This window comes from Tiliqua scincoides, chromosome 5, assembly GCF_035046505.1.
Source record: "Tiliqua scincoides isolate rTilSci1 chromosome 5, rTilSci1.hap2, whole genome shotgun sequence".
Lineage (NCBI taxonomy): Eukaryota > Metazoa > Chordata > Lepidosauria > Squamata > Scincidae > Tiliqua > Tiliqua scincoides.
The window spans coordinates 134,265,733-134,285,963 of NC_089825.1; the positions used below are offsets into that span (position 1 = coordinate 134,265,733).

The 20,231-nt window shown below is 44.6% G+C and overlaps 2 protein-coding genes across 2 annotated transcripts; both read left to right on the forward strand.

The window, feature by feature from the left end:
* The first annotated feature begins 628 nt into the window (after positions 1–628).
* Positions 629–7,503, forward strand: LOC136654201 (vomeronasal type-2 receptor 26-like). Its single transcript, XM_066631124.1, has 4 exons — positions 629–1,450; positions 2,862–3,089; positions 4,062–4,188; positions 6,605–7,503. Exons 1-4 carry the CDS (start codon positions 629–631, stop codon positions 7,501–7,503), a joined length of 2,076 nt encoding a protein of 691 aa, XP_066487221.1.
* A 6,953-nt stretch (positions 7,504–14,456) lies between these two features.
* LOC136653678 (vomeronasal type-2 receptor 26-like) lies at positions 14,457–19,259 on the forward strand. The gene is made up of 4 exons (XM_066630562.1): positions 14,457–15,269; positions 15,744–15,971; positions 16,293–16,419; positions 18,358–19,259. Exons 1-4 carry the CDS (start codon positions 14,457–14,459, stop codon positions 19,257–19,259), a joined length of 2,070 nt encoding a protein of 689 aa, XP_066486659.1.
* The last annotated feature ends 972 nt before the right edge of the window (positions 19,260–20,231 follow it).

Below are 20,231 nucleotides of genomic sequence, written 5' to 3' on the forward strand. Positions count from 1 at the left end.
CTCCTTTCCCACAGCTCTTAAATATTTGTCTTTCAACCTTTAGAAAATTGACTGTTGCAACACCAATCAAGAAGGCTTTCCCTTATTGGTTCCTAATAATAACATGCTCGTTTATTAGATACTCCTAGAAAAGGAATCTTTCATTCAATTTTTAACTAAAATTCCTACCCAAACCAAGTCTGACGTAAATGTTATTGTATGCATAATTATCCTCAGATTAAATATATTTTGGGTTGAATCTTTAAAGTGTCATATTGTGATTCTACTTGAGTTTGCACAATTTCTTTCTTCTGGGTCTTCCAACACTGTGCTCCCCCCCCATCTCTTCTATACATTTTTTTATGGCATTAATTTTTCTAAAAGGGGGAGGAAATTATGTTCAAGGCAAGTCTGGGGCTTGGAAAATGCAATTGCATTTTAACACTTCTATGTAAGTAGCCATGAGGGTTAATCTTCACAAAGTGGAGAGGATGCATCAAGGTAATAATTAAATATATAATAAGTGGAAAGAACTTGTAATAATCCAGTGATAGCTCTGAAATGTAAACCCATTTTTTATTTTAAGTTTTCATATGGTTCCTTTGACTCAGCAACGAACGAGCGAAAGCATTTCTTTCCGTTCTACCGCATGGTCCCCAAAGAAGCCCTTCAGTACCGGGGAATTATCCAGTTATTTCTACATTTCAGCTGGAAATGGGTAGGGCTCATTAGCATGAATAATGAGTCTGGAGATCATTTCTTGCAAGTCTTGGAACCAATGCTCTCCCAGATGGGAATCTGCTCCGCCTTCACTATAAGAAGTCTGAATAAATTGCTTACTATGACTATAGAAGTATGGATCGACTATCTCATAAAGAATATGCCCGATTTCTTGAACAGCAAAGCCAATGCTATTGTCATATATGGGGAGCCAACATCCATTTTATGGTTAGCAAATTGTATATGGGGGGCGACAAGGTTTGCCTTTCTAATACGCCCTGGATATAAAGTCCCAGTTGGGAAAGTGTGGATTACGACAGCCCAAATTGATTTCACAAGCAATACCTATTACAAGATGTTTGATATAAGACCATTCCATGATGGTATGTTCCATGGAGCTCTTTCTTTCACAATTCACTCAAAGGAACATCAGGGATTCACTGAATTTCTTCAGAATATGGGCCCTTTGGAGGCAAAAAACAATGGTTTTATCAAGAATTTCTGGGAGCAGGCATTCAGCTGTACATTTCCGAGACATGATGTGCCACCAAAGAATACAGAAACATGTACTGGTGAGGAGGAGCTGGAGAGCCTGCCTGTACCTGTTTTCGAAACGAGCATGACCGGCCAGAGCTACAGTATCTATAATGCTGTCTATGCTGTGGCACACGCCTTGCATCTGATTTACTTTCCTAGACACAGACACAGAACATTAGAGGATGGACATAGTTTGAATATTGAACCCTGGCAGGTAACAGCTACCCACTGAGAATAAAATGCCACCATAAGCTAAGTCCCATTGCATGATGGGATGTGTAGAAGCTAGTACGTCATTGACTACCAAATCCATACAGGTGCCCACGTTGTTCCATTATTGTCCTAAATTGAGGCGGTCAGAAGCCACTGTATTTTTTAATACATGTATTGATCCTTCATAGAACATACTGGAAGTTATCCTGCTCAGGGTAATAATGAATTGGTAAACAAATGCTTAATAAATGAATTGCCATACCCTGCCTGTGAATGGTATCTAAAGGACTTGTGGTTCATTATCTATTGCAGGGGTGCCCAAACCCCAGCCCTGGGGCCACTTGCAGCCCTCGAGGACTCCCAATGCGGCCCTCAGAGAGCCCCCAGTCTCCAATGAGCCTCTGGCCCTCCAGAAATTTGTTGGAGCCCACACTGGCCCGATACAATTGCTCTCAGCATGAGGGCAACTGCTTGACCTCTCCTGTAAGCTGTGGGATGAGGGCTCCCTCCACTGCTTGCTGTTTCATGTCTATGATGCAGTAGTGGCAGCAAAGGAAAGGCCAGCCTTGGTTTGTTCATGAACTTTTATAGGCCTTGAGCTATTGGAAGACCTTCATTCATTCATATAAGTTCATCTTTCATATATATTTATTTATGTAAACTTATGCAAATTAATTCAAATTTGAAATGTAAACTAATTCTTCTTTTCCCTGGCCCCCGACACAGTGTCAGAGAGACAATGTGGCCCTCCTGCCAAAAACTTTGGACACCCCTGATCTATTGTAAAGAAATTATATCCCTAGAATTATTCTGTACAAGGGAAAGACAATTTAAATCCTGCTAATAGCCCAATCCTATCCTTAGGCTGTGCTGCTAGAATGCATGCCCTGGTTAGGTTGCATGATTTATGATGTTGCCACTAACAGAAATGACAAGTGGTAGGGGCCGTGCAAGCAGCCTCCCTGTATTCCCCGCTACCAGAAAGTCAGTGGCAGAGGTGGGCTGTGGGTGGGGAGGGGAAGGGGTTGGGAAGACAGGGGAACTTCTGGGTGGAGAAGAGGGAGGAACCAGGGGCAGGAAGGTGTAAGATCCACCAACAATGGATCATACCAGATCTCATTCCCTCCCTCCCCAACCCTTTCCTGAGCTCTGACATACATCAACAAAATAAGTGGCTTATGTCCAAGGTGACCCAAAGGTGACTGGGCAGTGTACCAGGAGGTAAGTGCAAAAAGTTTTCACTTACCTCTTGCAGGTTGTCCAATTGCCTCCACGCACCACCTTAAGATGCAGTGAGTGCCTTTTGATATGGTTGCATTGGAACTGGTGGAGTTGAAAAAAACTGGGCTGTAAGTGACTTATTTTTTAAAAAAAATTATAGCTCCATTGTTTCTCTTTCTTTCTCCACCAAGCTTCACTCACTTCTTCTGAGGCTCTCATTCAACAACACTTGTGGAGATGAAATTAAGTTTAATGAACATGGAGAATTAATAGCTGGATTTGATATTACAAACCTGATCACTTTCCGGAATGACTCCTATGTCCAAATCAAAGTAGGAAGACTGGATCCTCAAGCTCCTCCAGGGAAAGAGTTCACCATTAATGATGACAGAATTGAGTGGCATGAAGATGTGACTCAGGTAATGACTCTAATGACACTACAGGTATTTATTTCATGATAAGGCATATTGTTGCACTATTGGTTACATGAGTAATAGAATAAAATTCTAGTGAAGGGAGAATTTCAGAACAGAAGAGAAGCCTTGTTGGATCAGTGCAAGGGACCATCTAGTCCAGCCCCCTGCATCTCACAGTGGACCACCAAATGCCTCTGGGAGTACACAGACAACAAGATACCTGTACCCCGTTGCCATCATATAATCATTATGGATTGTAACTGTGATGGATTTTATCTCCATTGCCCTTTTAAAGACATCTAGGCAAGTGCCACCAAAAGATCTTGTGGCAATGAGTTCCACAGATTAATTATGTGCTTGGGAAAGAAATATTTCCTTTGTTCTAACTCTCCCAACCTTCAGTTTTAGCAGGTGTCAACTTAGACTGGCACTAGCAATATCACTGGTACAGTGACCCATTGCAACTCCTGGGACTTACCCTGTCACCCTGAGGAGACCTCCACCTCACAAAATTCTCCCTTGTAGTTGACGAAGTGTAGCTGGCGCAGGTGCAACTTGCCTTGATGATGTCATAGAGTTACCTGACAGGGAGAGTGGGACCCACCTGTCACCACTATTCCACCCCTTGGTGGCTTGGCACATGCCCATCTCAGTAAGAAGCTTGACTACACCAGCCATGATGAAGGACCCAAACCCACATCCAGCACATGGCTGTTGGGAATGGAGTTTCTTGATCACTGTTCTTATCAAAACGAACCATTGTTCTGTCCAAGAATGGAAATTATAATCATCTTCCATTTGAATTTATACAAATTTATGAATTTGAATTTATGCAAATGATGTGCATCATCCCAGTAAATGTTCCACCTGTGAGCTCACAGACACTTTGTCACCACTCATGTTAGCAGTGGAATATATTGTAAGGCAAAACAGAAAAGAATCTCAGTGTTCAGGTCTCCTTTTGTTGAAGAACAGGTGCCTCCCTTATCTGTCTGTAATGACAACTGCCTGCCTGGTTCCAGCCGGAGAAGGAAGGAGGGGGAGAAATTTTGCTGCTATGATTGCGCTTCGTGTCCAGAAGGGAAGATCTCAAACCAAACAGGTAAGAGATAAACAGTGAAGAGATATGAATAGGATTATGTTAGTGCTGTGTTTCCCAAACCAGTGGGTCTCAAACTGCTTGTTGGTGGGTCTTGAAACTGACAAGCTGGTAGCTGACAAGGCAAATGTATTGAGCCCTATTGAAAGGGAAACCGAGCCACACGCAAGTATAGGCAACTGTGCCTTCTTACTGAAGATCAGGTGAAGGGGAAAGTAAAACTGCCAGAATGGTCCTGATCCAATGTCCATGGAGCTTAGCAAATGATCCAGAAGGAGGTCCCCTCACTATAGTAAAAAGGATAAAAACAGGTGCTTGAGTGGCTGGTAAAGTGAAACTTTAGACTAGTAAAGCTAGGTGGGTCCTGACAGAGTGTTGCTTAAAAAGTGTTTTTAAAGGGTTTGGGAACCATTGTATTAAAGCAGGGGTGTCCAAAGTTTTTGGCAGGAGGGCCACATCATCTCTCTGACACTGTGTCAGGGGCCGAGGGAAAAAAGAATTAATTTACATTTAAAATTTGAATAAATTTACATAAGTTTACATTAAATGGATATATTAAAGATGAACTTATATGAATGAATGAAGGTCTTGCAATAGCTCCAGATCTATAAAAGGCCTTGCACAAAGCAAGGCAGGCCTTTCCTTTGCTGCTGCTGCGGCATCACAGACGTGAAACAGCAAGCAGGGGAGGGAGCCCTCATCCTACAGCTCATGCGAGAGGTCAAACAGTTGCCCTCATGCTGAGAGCAGTTGCGTCGGGCCAGTGCGGGCTCCAACAAACCTCTGGAGGGGCAGAGGCTCATTGGAGACTGGGGACACCCTGAGGGCCGCACTGATAGTCCTCGAGGGCCGCAAGTGGCCCCAGGGCCGGGGTTTGGGCACCCCTGTATTAAAGTATTAGAAGCACACTTGGCTGTGGAAAAACTTCAGTAGAACATTTTGAACCTCAGCAAAAATTAGTCTCCTGGTCTAGGCTAATGCCCAGCAGAATTTGATCCTTGGTGGAGTACAATGAAGTGGACGTTTCAGGGTAAAATGCAAAATAATTGCTGAAATGTGAACATATCTTAATTCCAACACTGCAAATGGCTCCCGCTGCATCCCAAGTGCAACCTGGGCAGTGCTGGTGGCTTCTCAGGAGAAGGGGACTAGTCCCCTTCCCCTGGGTAAGGCGAGTAGCCCCTCAATGGGGCTACTTGATTCTACAGTGACTCAAGGGTTGGTGTAGAATCAAGAGCCTCCATGTCGGGCCAGCGGCCCAACCCAACACAAAGGCTCAGGACCAGTGGAGTTCACTGCACTGGCCCCACTTCCCTCCCGCCCTTGGCACGCCTCCTCTCTGCCCTCTCTCCACGCCCTCCCCCACCTCCCTCTGCCCCAGAATGGCTCCTCCCCACCTCCCCATGCCCCATCTACTTCTCTGCAACCCAGCGGTCTGTGTGACCCCGGAGTGGTAGAGCAGTGGTGGTCTACCAGTACTAGCCCAGCGCCAGCCGGGCTAGCACTGGCGCTGGACTTGCGCTAAGGGCCACAGATGTGCCTTACGGCATGTTTTAAACAGTACAAACATGTTAAGGATTGGACCCTGAATCATATATGCCTATCTGTACTTCAAGGTTCAGACCACCAGTACTTTTCAGTAGTATAGGAAGGAAGAATAATACCTTAAATATGTCAATACAAATTAAACTGGAATACGAGAGGGCATTAGTCCACTTTCAATATCAGGTAACTACAGAATGGATAATTTAACTACGGGATTTGATTGACATTTGAGAATTCATCAGCAAACATTGTCATTAATGTAGCAACATGGAGCTGGCCCAAAGGCTCAGATGCCATTCCAAACCTGCTCCCATGCTACTCCTTTCTGATCCCCAAGAACTCAGGAGATCTGGTCCCAGTTATTCATTGTAAGATATAATTTTCTCCTAAACTTCAGATAGATCTGCAAATCATCAATACCCCTGCAGGTTGAAAACAATCCTTAGAAAGGAGTTCATTCTGTTGAATATTATTCAGTGGCATTGCTAGAGGGGTGCGGACCGCACCAAGTGATGCATACCGGGGGGGGGTGACCCCCCTACTGGCCAAAATTTTTATGATCTTGGTATTTTTGAATAATTCCATCACGTTATATATTATTCAATGCACAATTTGATGCAGAGTGCAATGAAAAAAACAACCACATTGAAATATCTCCATTCTATAAAAAGTTATATCCAAAAAGAAAACCAGTGAGGGTGGGGCAATGTTGCATCAGAATGCCCACCACCTGGGGCGTTACCATACCCACTGCATGGGAGGAGGTGCATCATCGGGGTGACAGGCTAATCTCCCACACCAGGTGATGCAAACCCTAGTGGCGCCACTGTTGCTATGATTGTAGATTTCAAGTAGGAATGTGTTCCTCTTTCAGACATGGATTACTGTATCACCTGCCCAGAAGATCAATATCCAAACAAGGACCAAGATCAGTGCATTCCCAAGATGCCCAGTTTCCTGACTTTCAAAGAGTCCGTGGGCATTGTGTTCACTTCCTTGGCTCTTTTCTTTTCTCTGATCACAGCTGTGGTGCTTGGAATCTTCATTAAGCAGAGAGGCACTCCCATCGTCAAAGCCAACAACCGCAGCCTCACCTATGTCTTCCTCATCTCTCTCCTCCTTTGCTTTCTCTGTTCATTGCTGTTCATTGGAGAACCTCAAGAGGTGACCTGCCTCCTTCGACAAACAGCTTTTGGCCTCATCTTCACTGTTGCTGTTTCTTCGGTTTTGGCCAAAACCATCACAGTGGTTGTGGCTTTTATGGCCACCAAGCCAGGAAACATTTTCCGGAAATGGGTGGGAACAAGATTGGCACATGTGATTGTCTTGTCCTGCTCCTTTGTTCAAGTAGGCATTTGTGCTATTTGGTTGGGTACTTCTCCCCCATTTCCAGATTTGGACATGCACTCACTGACAGCAGAATTCCTTTTAATATGTAACGAAGGATCAGTTACCATGTTTTACTCTGTTCTGGGCTACATGGGCTTACTGGCCTCAGTCAGCTTCACTGTGGCTTTCCTAGCCAGGAAACTGCCCGACACTTTCAATGAAGCCAAGTTCATCACCTTCAGCATGCTGATCTTTTGCAGCGTGTGGCTGTCCTTTGTGCCAACCTACCTGAGCACAAGGGGGAAAGCCATGGTGGCTGTGGAGATCTTCTCCATCTTGGCCTCCAGTGCTGGGCTACTGGGCTGCATCTTCTCTCCCAAATGCTATATCATTATATTGAGGCCTGAGTTGAACAATAGGGAGCAGTTAATCAGGAGAAAATGATGAGAGATCTATTAATAATTACTGCACAATCCAAACTTGGGCTGGAAGGGGCAGGCCGGTGAACCTGCACTGTATTTAGTGCGGGTTTCGGGCTGTCTGAGACTTGGCCCAAGGCAAGAGGAATCTTTTCCCCTTACCCCGAGGAGAGCTGCAGCAGCCCCAATGGGTCTACTCAGGTCTGCGCTGCCTAAAGCCTGGGACTACCCTGGGCCGCCTGGGATTGGGGTCAGGATCCAGCATAACTGCCAGATCCTGGCTCATCTCCGACTCCCTGCCTGCTCCAGGGAAAGCCTGCCTCCCTTTCTCCCTGCCCTGAAATACCTCCCTCCAGCCTCCTCCCCACCCTACCTTCTCCCTGCCCTCCCCACACCCCCCTAGACCTTTGAACCGACTGAATTTGACCAGCATGGACTCACCACTTCCCAGGACCTGTGTCGGCGCCGGGAGGCCAACCCACATCTGAGCACCCACCTATCTGCCCTCAGACTGGCACAAAAGTGCTTTATGGCACTTTCATGACACTCTTCAGACTTGCGCCAGCCAAAAGGGGTGTTAGGATTGTGCCCTTAGTCTTTTTCATTGATTATTTGACTTCCTCTGAAAGTGTCTTCTGCGTATGTCACCATGACTGTCCAGAGCAATGGTTTTCAACCGTTTTCAGCTCAGGGCACACTGACAAGCTGCTAAAATTGTCAAGGCACACCATCATTTTTTGACAATTGACAAGGCACACCATGTTGTTAGTGGGGCGGCTCACATCCCCTAATGGCCCTACAAATAAATGACTCTCCCCACTCCTGTGGCACACCTGTGGACCATCAGTGTGCCGTGGCACAGTGGATGAAAATGGCTGGTCCAGAATACTCAAGCTTCTTCTCATAGCATTATAAGCTGCTCTTCAGTGATTTTTTTTGTTCTATCTGCTTGGGATTTCGGGGGAGAGAAGGAGGAGGGGGGAACCAACAGCTGCTTGATTCTTTCCCATTACAGATGGGGAAGAGTTCTCTTTATTCTCCTATGTGTGCCTACTCTGGAGTTAATTCCATTGAGTTCAGCAAGGTTGACTCCTGTTGTCTATAGGCTTGCAGCCGAAGTCATGCTGAAGGAGGCTGGCAATTTGTCTCTCAAACTGTTTCCCCACTTGCTTCGTTCTCCTTGAAAGTGGCTGCATTAAACACGTGGCTTCCTTCCATCAAGCAATTCTTTTTCCTTTGCCCCATTTGTTTCAAGGAGGAACCACCTTTCAAAGCATCCAGGAGGGTGTGTGGCTTTGTATGTCTCCACGTGCTCCTGATGCTCTTGGGGTTCTGTTGGGAACAGCCTATGGTTGGATTGGCCTCCTTTGCTGCATGAGTACAATAAAGACAACTTCCAGCTTCTTGCCGGAAAGGCACAATCCTATCCATGCCTGATCAGAAGCAAGTCCCATCATATTCCACGGGGCTTACTCCCAAGAATGTGTGTATTGTGTGTAGTGCCATAGGAATTGAGGCAAAGGGAATGGGAGGAGGAGGCTCCGTCTTTCCTGCTTCCCATTCTCTATTTGCTTTTTCCTGTCTCCCTCCTCCTGCATTAGTGTGTAGAGCTGTAGCTCAGAGCTGTGATTCTCTTCTTCCTGCCAGTGGTGTAGCTAAAGGAGGTGCAAAGCACTAAGTTTAACAGATGCCTGAACACAACTTGTGCAAATGAACCCTCCCCCTCCCCTTTGGAGATGCCTCCGTTTTGCTCCCCCAGAATGACTCCAAAGGGGGGGGCGCTTGCAAGGCATGTTCAGGCACCTGCAAAACTTAGTGCTTTGCACCCCCCTCTAGCTATGCCACTGCTTCCTGTAGTGTGCGATTGCATTTTGGTCAGAGCAGCAGGCTTGCCAGAGCTGAAGGGAAAGTCTTTTCATGCATGTCTGGATGCGTACTCTCCGGCAGGGGAATGGGCTTTCTGGCATAATCCTGGGTGTGGATGTGTGAGAATGCGTGCTCCTTGCTCCTTTTGCTTCCCCATCTCTCTTTGCCCAAGAGTCCAACCAGATTCACTGAGCACTGCTGTGAATGACTTTTTTCTCCCCGTGAAGACGGGACTTTGTGACACGACCCTATGCCGGCCTTGTCAGAAAGGCCAAGAAAATAAGCAGCACCTGAATTCTGCTGTCACCGGCAAGATCACCCCTTTTGCCTGGCAAGTGCTGCTGGGATACATGCAGGTGCAGGATGCCAAGGGATAATTGGCAGTGCCGGGATTGGATTAGCATAGCTTTTGCCTCAAAGAAAACCCTGGAGAACATGTGGTTACAAAGCTTGCTCAAGATCAGTTGCGTCACTAAGCTTTGTGTCACCCTGTGTGGGAGACCAGCTCATCAGCGCTATGATGCGCCTTCTCCCATGCAGTGGGAGGTGGGCAGTGTGATGTTCCACTGCCCCACCCCTGCTGGGGTTACAACTTTTGATAGCAAAGAGGTATTTCAATGGGGTCTGTTTCATTGCATTCTGCATGAAATTATGCACTGGTTGATGTATAACATGGTGATAGTATTAGAAAGTACCAAGATTTTAAAAATTTTGGCCAGTAGTGGTGTCACCCCATTCCAGGCACATCATCTGGTGCCACCCAAATCCTCCGCAGCCCCTAGCAACACCACTGCTCCAGATCTAAACAAAGATGGGGGCAGATTGATCCCTCTGAAGGTTCTGTCCTGGCAGGTCACGATTCCTCACTGTGCAAGTGTTATTTCCATAACATATTCAACCTGTGGTTCAAATGCTATTAACTACCCATTACATAAAGAGCATGGGATGTCAGTCATCTGTTTTCTCACTCAACCTGTCAAATTCCATTCCTTCCTTGTCAGTTATGGATGCAAGGAAACTTTTTTGTTTATACAGTTATGCACAGGGGATTCATTCCTGGACCGCCTGGATAATTAAATTCATGAATGGGGGCCATCGGAGGACCTCCAGACACAACGGGAAGTCACTTTCAGTCACATCCAGAAGGTCAAGTGAGACCCTCCAGCACAGGTTGGCACCCGCACTAAGTCAAATCCATGGGTACTGAATCTGTAGATAAGGAAGGCCCACGGTATCCTAATTGCTCCTTTAGAGATTGTTTCAAAAGTTGTCTCTACAGCGCCGTAGAGACCTCATATGCAGAAGGGGGTTTGGATATATTGCTTCCAATATTTTTATTAAACCTGAAGGCATGTCAGGCAGTGGGATAGAAGATGCTTGGTCACGTCCCACATTTTCTGTGGGTGCCTCTAGTTGGACAAATGTTGCCGCAACTGTGACATCTGACAAACATGTTTACTTTGCCAGTTCTGGTATCATGGATGGTACTGCAAATCTGGGGGAAAAAAAAATCAGAAGCAATTCTCTCCCTTCTAATTATCACAATCACTGCAATTAGCTCAGTTGACCAAGGATTCAATGACATCCAAGCAGACATAAAAAAGAAATAAACGCTAATCAGTGCTTTGAAATGCTTATAAATATCCAGTGAGTCATTAACTGAAAAGATTAAGGACAAGAGGAATGCAGGACTCTGTCCATTTGAACCCTTTCAAACATCCCTTCTATGTATCAGACTTCAAATCTTATCCCAACTATTAGCATTCAAGGCTGGCTTTTCTATCACTGTTGGGACTGAGAAAAAGGCAGATCCTTGTCCTTTGAAGACATTCAGTGGCTTCAGGGTCAGCTGCCATGCTCAAATCAGGCCAGTGTTAGAATGATGCTGCAGACAGTCACACGCCAGATTCCAGCACTGGGAGAAGATCTTTGGTCAAAATGATGGAGCCTGCACTGCTGTTAGTGCTGTTACTTCTGCTCCCTCACATGGTATACAGAGGACAAGCTGCTAAGTGCATTGGAAATGATCCTGTCCATATTCCACAAGAGTGGGACCAGCCGGGTGACATTCTCATTGGGGGGATTGCATCTCATGTCCATTACATTTCACCCAAATATAACTTCATGAAACATCCTTCTCAGGAATGGGCAAAGAATCTTCTGCTGTAAGAATTCTTCCTCCTCTCCCCTTCACTTTTGATTCCATTTTAACATTTCTTTTAGCTGTGTGGCCACAAACTGTCTGATAGTTGTGAAAGAACTGAGGTAATTGAAACAAAATACGTGAAGGTTTGGATGACTGATAGCCAAAGAACCCCAACGCTCGCAAGCATATTACAGTTCCAATCCTATACACACTCTCCTGGGAGTAATCCCAATTGAATTCAATGGGACTGACTTCTGTATAGACTTGCATAGGATCGTACTGCACAATTTGCATAGTGTTCCCTCCAAGGCAACAGACTCTATTAAGCCATTTCTGCCCAGTGTTGCATATACACAACAGGGATCCAATGTGTACACCTGTGGGCTGGGCAGAAATGGGCTAACGTTCTTTTAGCTGATAATCTTCTGTGCAGAATTTGGGAACAACATGCTGGCAGTAGACTTGTATTTCAAAATGGAAGGCGGGACAGAACTTAAGCAGTACTCTTAATCTAATCATATCCGGTATCATATTCTGTTCCGTTCATATAGAGATATATGTCAGTTTCTTTCATTTTAGAGAATGATATATATCAGTTTCTTTCATCTAGCAGGAAGGGTTGACTTGCAAATTGAATTTCTAACCATTAACCCCCTTTGTTACATCTCGTTAGGCCTTGAAATTCGAAAATCTTTTATCCCAATCATTCCCAAACATTTTAGCACCAGGACCCACTTTTTAAAACAACACTGTATCAGAACTCACCTCAATTTACCAGACTTTAAAAAAAAGGAGATCTATCTATCTATCTATCTATCTATCTATCTATCTATCTATCTATCTATCTATCTATCTATCTATCAGTAATAATAACCAGAAAGACCCACATTTATCTCCCTATATTTACACCAGATTGCAAACTGCAGGAGTTCAGATCCTTGCAGGGCAATTAGCAGCTACAGTATCTGATTTTTGAATAGCTTCAGGGATGGAAGTCATTAGTTATCTGATCTTTCCATCATCCTTTGGCTATCCACCCAAAATCAGGTTGCAACCTACCCGTGGGTCCCGACCCACAGTTTGAGAACCACTGTTTTATCCCATTTTGTGTGGATGGCACCACAATTCATGAGTGCTCTGACAGACGTTAAATATCATTTGAAATGAAACCTGATACCTCTTCCTCGCTTCAGAAACAGACTTAATGTCTACAAATCTATAAGTGAATTATCAGGAAAAGATCAGCCCTGGCAAATTTCTCTTGTTTCCCATGGAACTTGGTCATGACTCACTTTGCTGACTTGTCCCATTGACTCACAGCAAGGTAGCTAAGTGCCCAGTCCTATTCAACTTTTCAGTGCCAATGCACCCTCAATGCTGCTCTGAGGTAAGGGAAGGAACATTCCCTTACCTTGAGGAGGCATCTATGACTGCCTCCCTCCCCCTGAAGAATGCAACACATGCCCTGTTGACACTGCTGCATCAGTGCTGGAAGGCTGGATAGGATTGTTCCGTGATGAGCAGGAGTGGACCAATGATGCAATTTCGGACATTATAGAATTCTTCCTTGCAGCTACAGCCAGTTCCTTTTGTTTGCAGTGTGTTAACAAAGTTCTACCAGAATGTCTTGGCCTTGGTGTTTGCAGCAGATGAAGTGAATGAGAACCCCAAGATCCTGCCCAATCTCACTCTTGGATTCCACATTTATGACAGCTATTCTGATGCAAGGATGACCTACCAAGCCACTCTGGACCTTCTCTTCAAATCACACAGATTAATCTCCAACTACAGGTGTGGCATCCAAAACAATGTGATGGGAATCATTGGGGGACTTGATTCTGATATCTCCTTATATATAGCAGACATCGCAGGTCTTTACAAAATTCCACAGGTGAGATCTATTGGGTGGGTGGGTGGGGCATGGGGAGTTTGCCTAAGTCTGCAAGTGCTCTTCCAGTCTCTCAAAATTGGGTGGTTCAGAGTGAGAGGTAGAACTGAATGAAGTAAAAGAAAATGTAATTGTTGAATTAGCACAGTGCTTGAGATTGTCTCCTTGTGAGGGAGAGAGCACACTGGTGAATGAAATGTGATGATGGACTAATCTAATAGGCCAGGTCTTGGGGAGAATGGAAACTTATCCACCAAGGAATGCAAAGAGTAACCATTTCTGCCATAATATATCCATGCAGCATAATCTCTGTTGCCAAGACAGGAGTTCATGTAGGCAGACTACAATCCATGCTGCTTTTCTTGTCTGAAATTCTGGGCTCAGAAAAATATAATCAGTGATTTGAAATCCAAGCAAGTGGTTCACTCTTTCTTCTTAGTAACCTGCTTGGTATTCAACAGATGAAGTGCCATCTGAGTTGCTCCTTCATACTTGGAAAGGCTTCTACCTAATGCTGTAGCTAGAGGGGGTGCAAAGCACTAGGTTTTGCAAGGAGTTGCATCCTGGCTTGCAAGTGGCCCCTCCCCCTCTCCTTCAGAGCCATTCCAGGTGGTGGGGGCAAAAAGGAGGTGTACACTGAGGGCCAGAATTCGACAGGGAGGGGCGGGACCACTTGCCTGCTACTGTGAGGCTCCCTGCAAAACTTAGTTTTATTGCACCCCCCTCTAGCTATGCCATTACTTCTGCCAATTAAATTTGTGTATGCAGTCCTTAATTGCTAATTTTGGGACTTTGAGAAAAAACTTTTGCTGCAAAGCAGATCACAAAGGTTTCCCCTTATTTCCAATTATAAACAAGAGATTTGTTCTTATAAATTTCTTTAAAAAACTATTAGTAGTGAAGAAGAAATTAAGTTAACAGAAAAGTAAATACATATTACTAAGGATCTAAAAAAGATAAGATGACCTTCTATCATTCTATTCCCTGCCTAATATGAGACCCTTGTTTTTCAAAGTTTTCATATGGCTCCTTTGAACCAGTAAAAAATGAAAAGACCCATCTTGATTCCTTTTATCGCATGGTCCCCAATGAAGCTCTTCAGTACCAAGGAATTGTCCAATTGCTTCTGCATTTTGGATGGAAATGGGTCGGTCTCATCACGATGGATAATGATGCCGGGGACCATTTCTTGCAAGTCATGGAACCAATGCTTTCTCAGAAAGGAATCTGTACAGCCTTCACTAAAAGAGCTGCGCATAAAATCCGCACTGTGTCTGTAAATGAACTGATTGACAGGCTCCTGAATAACATTCCATTTTTCATGGAAAGCAAAGCCAATGCTATTGTTATATATGGGGAAACAAGATCCATTATATGGTTAGTAAGTGCTATATGGGGAAGCACAGCTTTGCTGCTTTCTGGATATAAAATCCCTGCTGGGAAAGTCTGGATTACTACAGCACAAATTGATTTCACAAGCAATATCTATTACGACATGTTGCATATAGAACCATTCCGTGATGGTCTGTTCCATGGTGCTCTTTCCTTCACAATTCACTCAAGTGAACATTTGGGATTCACAGAGTTTCTTCGGAATCTAGATCCTTGGGAGGCAAAAAGAGATGGTTTTATCAAGAATTTCTGGGAGCAAGCTTTCAGCTGCTCGTTCCCAAAACTCGGTGTGCCACCCAAGAGTACAGAACCCTGTACTGGGGAGGAACAACTGGAGAGCCTGCCTGCACCTGTTTTTGAAATGAGCATGACTGGCCACAGCTACAGTATATACAATGCCATCCATGCTGTGGCACATGCTTTGCACTTTGCGTATATGTCTAGACCCAAGCACAGAGCAGGAGAAGATGGAGGCAAACCGAACTTGGAGCCATGGCGGGTAATATATATATATATATATTTTTTTTCACTGACATCACTATATCTCCATAACCTTAGTCCCAAATCACAGTGTGAAATGAAAACATCAGTATGCAATTGACCATGGACTCCATATAAAGAGAGGAATAGAGAATGAGTGCACACCTCTTACTTATCTTCCAAAATTCCTTTCTTTCTTAGCCAAAGATTGATGCAGCAGAAACTGACAGTGTGACTATCATAAGTACTTCTTTCTTGTACCTACCTGGAGGTTATTCTGAGCAGCGTAATAATCCATTGATAAAGTTAGAATGTGTTATGATTTGCCACCTATATAGAATCTAAAGCAGGTATGGTCCTTCATCAACTGTGTTTCTAATCCTGGTTCTGTCCTAGTAGAAAACCAGCGAAACATGGCTAAAACATTTGTTTTAAAAGACCTTGGCAGGAATATTATCCACTTAACAGTCTCATTGACTCTCTTTCCACCTAGCTTCACTCATTTCTTCTGAGAATCCCATTCAACAACACTTGTGGAGATGAAGTGAAGTTTAATGAACATGGAGAATTAGCAGGCGGATTTGATATTACAAACTTGGTCACTTTTGAAAATGACTCCTATGCCCGAGTCAAAGTGGGGCGGCTGGATCCTCAGGCTTCTCCAGGCAAAGAGTTCACCATTAATGAGGACAGCATTGAGTGGCATGAAGATTTGACTGAGGCAAGACTGTAATGGCACTATCTGTAAAGGCAAAATTCATGGTCAGCAAAGAAAGTGGGAGGGCACATCATTTACGGGGCCATCACCAAATGAGTTCCTGAGACATCTCAGGCCCCTGGAAGCATGGTTGATGAGGTGGCAGCTCTTGTTGCCAAAGTCACCACGCTATCGTATTTGGGGCAACTGTTACTCAGTGATGTTAATAACCACTGTCATCACCCCTCTTCTTAACCAGAAAATCATTTACACAGCAATATTCCCATTATAAAAAACACTCAGTGTTATTTTCCCTTTTTTTTTTTTTTTTTTTTTTAAGGATAGGTGCCCCCCTTATCAGTCTGTAATGACAACTGCCACCCTGGATCCAGCAGAAAAAGGAGGGAGGGTGAAAAATTTTGTTGCTATGACTGTGTTCCCTGTTCAGAAGGGCTGATCTCAGATCAAAAAGGTAAGAAAAGCTCTATTCAGAAATAAAACTCTGTATTAGAAGGACCAGTGAACTTGCACTGATTTTGAATCTTAGCAATAAGAAGTTCCCCAGCCCAGACCATCTCCTAGGAGAATGGTCCTTTTTTTTTTTGACCTCTTTGGCAAAAATGAAAAAGTATTTAAAGACTGTGTTCATTGTTGGAAGAGGGACAGAATGTGTTCATTGTTGGAAGAGGGACAGAATGTGTGCTAAATCTGGACAGAAGTAGAGGAGTGAGGATATGTATGTGTCCATCCCCACCAGGTGGAGGAGCAGTTACCCATTCAGTTCCTAGTTCAGACATTTGTGGGGTGTCTCTCCTACTTCGATTAGGCTTCTCATTAGCTTATTTTCCTCTCTCTCTCTCTCTCTCTCTCTCTCTCTCTCTCTCTCTCTCTCTCTCTCTCTCTCTCTCTCTCTCTGCCCAAACAGCCACAAACACTTACTTGTTTTGTTTTATTTAGCAGAATACTCTTTTTGTAACTCAACTGTACAGTGAATGTATTTGTGTGGTTTTTTTTTCTACAATGCTAAAATTTATAATGAATTTTTCAATTATTTTGAGTGTAAGAGAGAATATTTGAAGTTTCTGGAAGCAGGTTATAGAAGAGTAGGACATGTGCATAAAAAGGAGTGAAAATTGGAGACTCTGAGCATCAACTGAATGATTCTGGCAATACTGTTGGCAAGATAAGGCTGCTTCATTCTGGGTGCCTACATACATTGGAATGCCTTGGAATCCAGAGACTGTGACTGACCCTGCTCTCATGGACTTCTCCCAAGGGGACAAGTCTGCATCACAAGGATTGGGGTGTGACATCACCAGTACCCAGAAGTGGCCCAGCCCCAATAAACAGAACTGTAAATGTTCACACCTGAGTTCCTTGAACTTGTTTGTCAGAACTCAGTCCCTTAATATTCAGCCTTTGCCACCTGAAGTTACTAAGCGCCTTCCCCCTTTACATTTATTTCCACCAGGCCCTGAGGGCTAATTCTTTCCCTTCTTCCCCTTCTGATCTCCCCCTTGCTTTTGTCAGATGGCTTAGACTTCCCATCACCAGGTCTCCTCCTGTGCTCATTTCTGACTCTCACTGATCAATACAATCAAGCTTCTCTTCAGCTTCACTCCTGTCTAACACCATCGTTTGTCCTGTCTCCCTTCTACTACTTGCCCTGCTTTTACTGAGCCTCATTCCCTTGTTGTTGTTGGTCCATGGTCCCTTCTCCTCTCCACCGCTGATTCCTTGACCTTAATCTCCATCTGTTGCTGCTTGTTATCCTGTCTCTGCTCCAATGCTCAGGCAACTCTCCCTCCACCTCATGCTCTAGCTCTCCCTTGTCTCTGCTGGCATGCTTTCTCTCCTGCTCCTTCCATTTCAGTCCCTTCCCCTACTCTTGCCCAGCTCTCCTGTCTTTTCTAATGCACATACCGTCATAGTGTGAATTAAATTAAGAAAATAAAATTGGGAGGGGGGGGAGATGAAAGGACCACTCGCAAATCACTGATTCAGAGGCCATTCCAAATCTGATCCTCTGCTGCTCCTTCTCAGTTTCCACAAAGTCAGGAGATCTGATCACAAATCTTAGACATAATGTGCAATTTAGTCCTCAGCTTCAGACACTGGTGTGGCTAGAGGGTAGGTGGTGCACTAAGTTTTGCAGGAAGCCTCCCTGTGGAGGGGGGGGAACTGAGGTGAATGGTTCCCAAGGGGGGGAGGAGGAGCCACTTGCACGCTGCAGGGAGGCTCCCTGCAAAACTTAGTGTGCTGCCTTCCCTCTAGCTACACCAGTGGCTTCAGATAGCTCTGCAAAACTGCAGTAGTCAGACCTGCAGGTTGAGTCAGGTTCTTAGAAAGCAGTTCGTTCTTTTGAGTCTCATTGTTGTCCATTTCAAGTAGCAGTGTGTTCCTCTTTCAGACATGGATTACTGTATCTGCTGCCCAGAAGATCAACACCCGAACAAGGACAGAGATCAGTGCCTTCCCAAGATGCCCAGCTTCCTGTCTTTCAAAGAGTCTTTGGGCATTAGTTTCACTTTCTTGGCTCTTTTCCTTTCTCTGATCACAGCAGTAGTGCTTGGGATCTTCATCAAGCAAAGGGACACTCCCATTGTCAAAGCCAACAACCGCAGCCTCACCTACCTTCTCCTCGTCTCTCTCCTCCTTTGCTTCCTCTGCTCTTTGCTCTTCATTGGAGAGCCTAACAAGGTGACCTGCCTCCTTCGCCAAACAGCTTTTGGCCTCATCTTCTCCATTGCTGTTTCTTCTGTTTTGGCCAAAACTATCACTGTGGTTGTGATTTTCATGGCCACCAAGCCAGGGAACATTTTTCGGAAACTAGTGGGAATGAGACTAGCATATTTGATTGTCTTCTCCTGCTCCTTTGTTCAAGTAGGCATTTGTGCTGTATGGCTGGCCACTTCTCCTCCATTCCCAGATTGGGATATGCACTCAGTTGCTGGAAGAATCATTGTGAAATGTAATGAAGGATCAATCACCATTTTTTACTGTGTTCTGGGGTACATGGGCCTTTTGGCCACAGTCAGCTTCACTGTGGCTTTTCTAGCCAAAAAACTGCCAGACAGTTTCAATGAAGCCAAGTTCATCACCTTCAGCATGCTGGTCTTTTGCAGTGTGTGGCTGTCCTTTGTGCCAACCTACCTGAGCACCAAAGGAAAATACATGGTGGCTGTGGAAATCTTCTCCATCTTGGCCTCCAGTGCTGGGCTCCTGGGCTCCATCTTTTCTCCCAAATGTTATGTCATTATACTGAGGCCTAATCTGAACAAAAGGGAACAGTTAATAAGGAGAAAAGGATGAGATATAATAATTAGTCTTTCATTGGCTTTTGAACTTCATCTTAAGAGTCTATCAAATTAGGTTTTGGGTGTGTCTGATGCTTTAACTTGAATTGTCTATATAAGTGGTGGTTTGGGAGTTGGAATCAGATCTGGCAGATCCAGGTTCAAATCCCTGGTCAGCCATTAAACTTCCTGAGTGACCTTAAGCCAATCACCATCCCTCAGCTTTTACTACCTCTCAGGGTTGTCGTGAGGACAAAAGGGAGGAACTGTCTACACCACACTGAGCTCCTTGGGGGAAAGGTGGTACAAAAACGTGGGGAATAAAATAAATAAATAATTTTTTTCTCATAACTCTGTTAAATGACCTAATCTTAAAGGGCATTTTTGGTTAATATTATAATGCCGTTGTACAAATTGATGGTAAGGCCACACCTGGAGTATTGTGTCCAGTTCTGGTCGCCGCATCTCAAAAAAGACAGTGGAAATGGAAAAGGTGCAAAAGAGAGTGACTAAGATGCTACGGGGCAGGGGCACCTTCCTTATGAGGAAAGGCGTTTGGGCCTCTTCAGCCTAGAAAAGAGGTGCCTGAGGGGGGACATGATTGAGACATACAAAATTATGCAGGGGATGGACAGAGTGGATAGGGGGGTGCTCTTTACACTCTCACATAACACCAGAACCAGGGGACATCTACTAAAATTGAGTGTTGGGAGAGTTAGAACAGACAAAAGAAAATATTTCTTTACTCAGCGTGTGGTTGGTCTGTGGAACTCCTTGCCACAGGATGTGGTGATGGCGTCTAGCCTGGGCACCTTTAAAAGGGGATTGGGCAAGTTTCTGGAGGAAAAATCCATTATGGGTACAAGCCATGATGTGTATGTGCAACCTCCTGATTTTAGAAATGGGTTATGTCAGAATGCCAGATGCAAGGGAGGGCACCAGGATGAGGTCTCTTGTCATCTGGTGTGCTCCCTGGGGCATTTGGTGG

Excerpts from the sequence above, each read along its gene's own strand:
- LOC136654201 (XM_066631124.1), top strand. The coding sequence starts at position 629 with ATGGTCCCCAAAGAAGCCCTTCAGTACCGGGGAATTATCCAGTTATTT. Across the intron at positions 3,090-4,061 it reads GGCATGAAGATGTGACTCAG|GTGCCTCCCTTATCTGTCTG; the intron begins GTAATGACTCTA and ends GTTGAAGAACAG. Across the intron at positions 4,189-6,604 it reads GAAGATCTCAAACCAAACAG|ACATGGATTACTGTATCACC; the intron begins GTAAGAGATAAA and ends TTCCTCTTTCAG.
- LOC136653678 (XM_066630562.1), top strand. The coding sequence starts at position 14,457 with ATGGTCCCCAATGAAGCTCTTCAGTACCAAGGAATTGTCCAATTGCTT. Across the intron at positions 15,972-16,292 it reads GGCATGAAGATTTGACTGAG|GTGCCCCCCTTATCAGTCTG; the intron begins GCAAGACTGTAA and ends TTTTAAGGATAG. Across the intron at positions 16,420-18,357 it reads GCTGATCTCAGATCAAAAAG|ACATGGATTACTGTATCTGC; the intron begins GTAAGAAAAGCT and ends TTCCTCTTTCAG.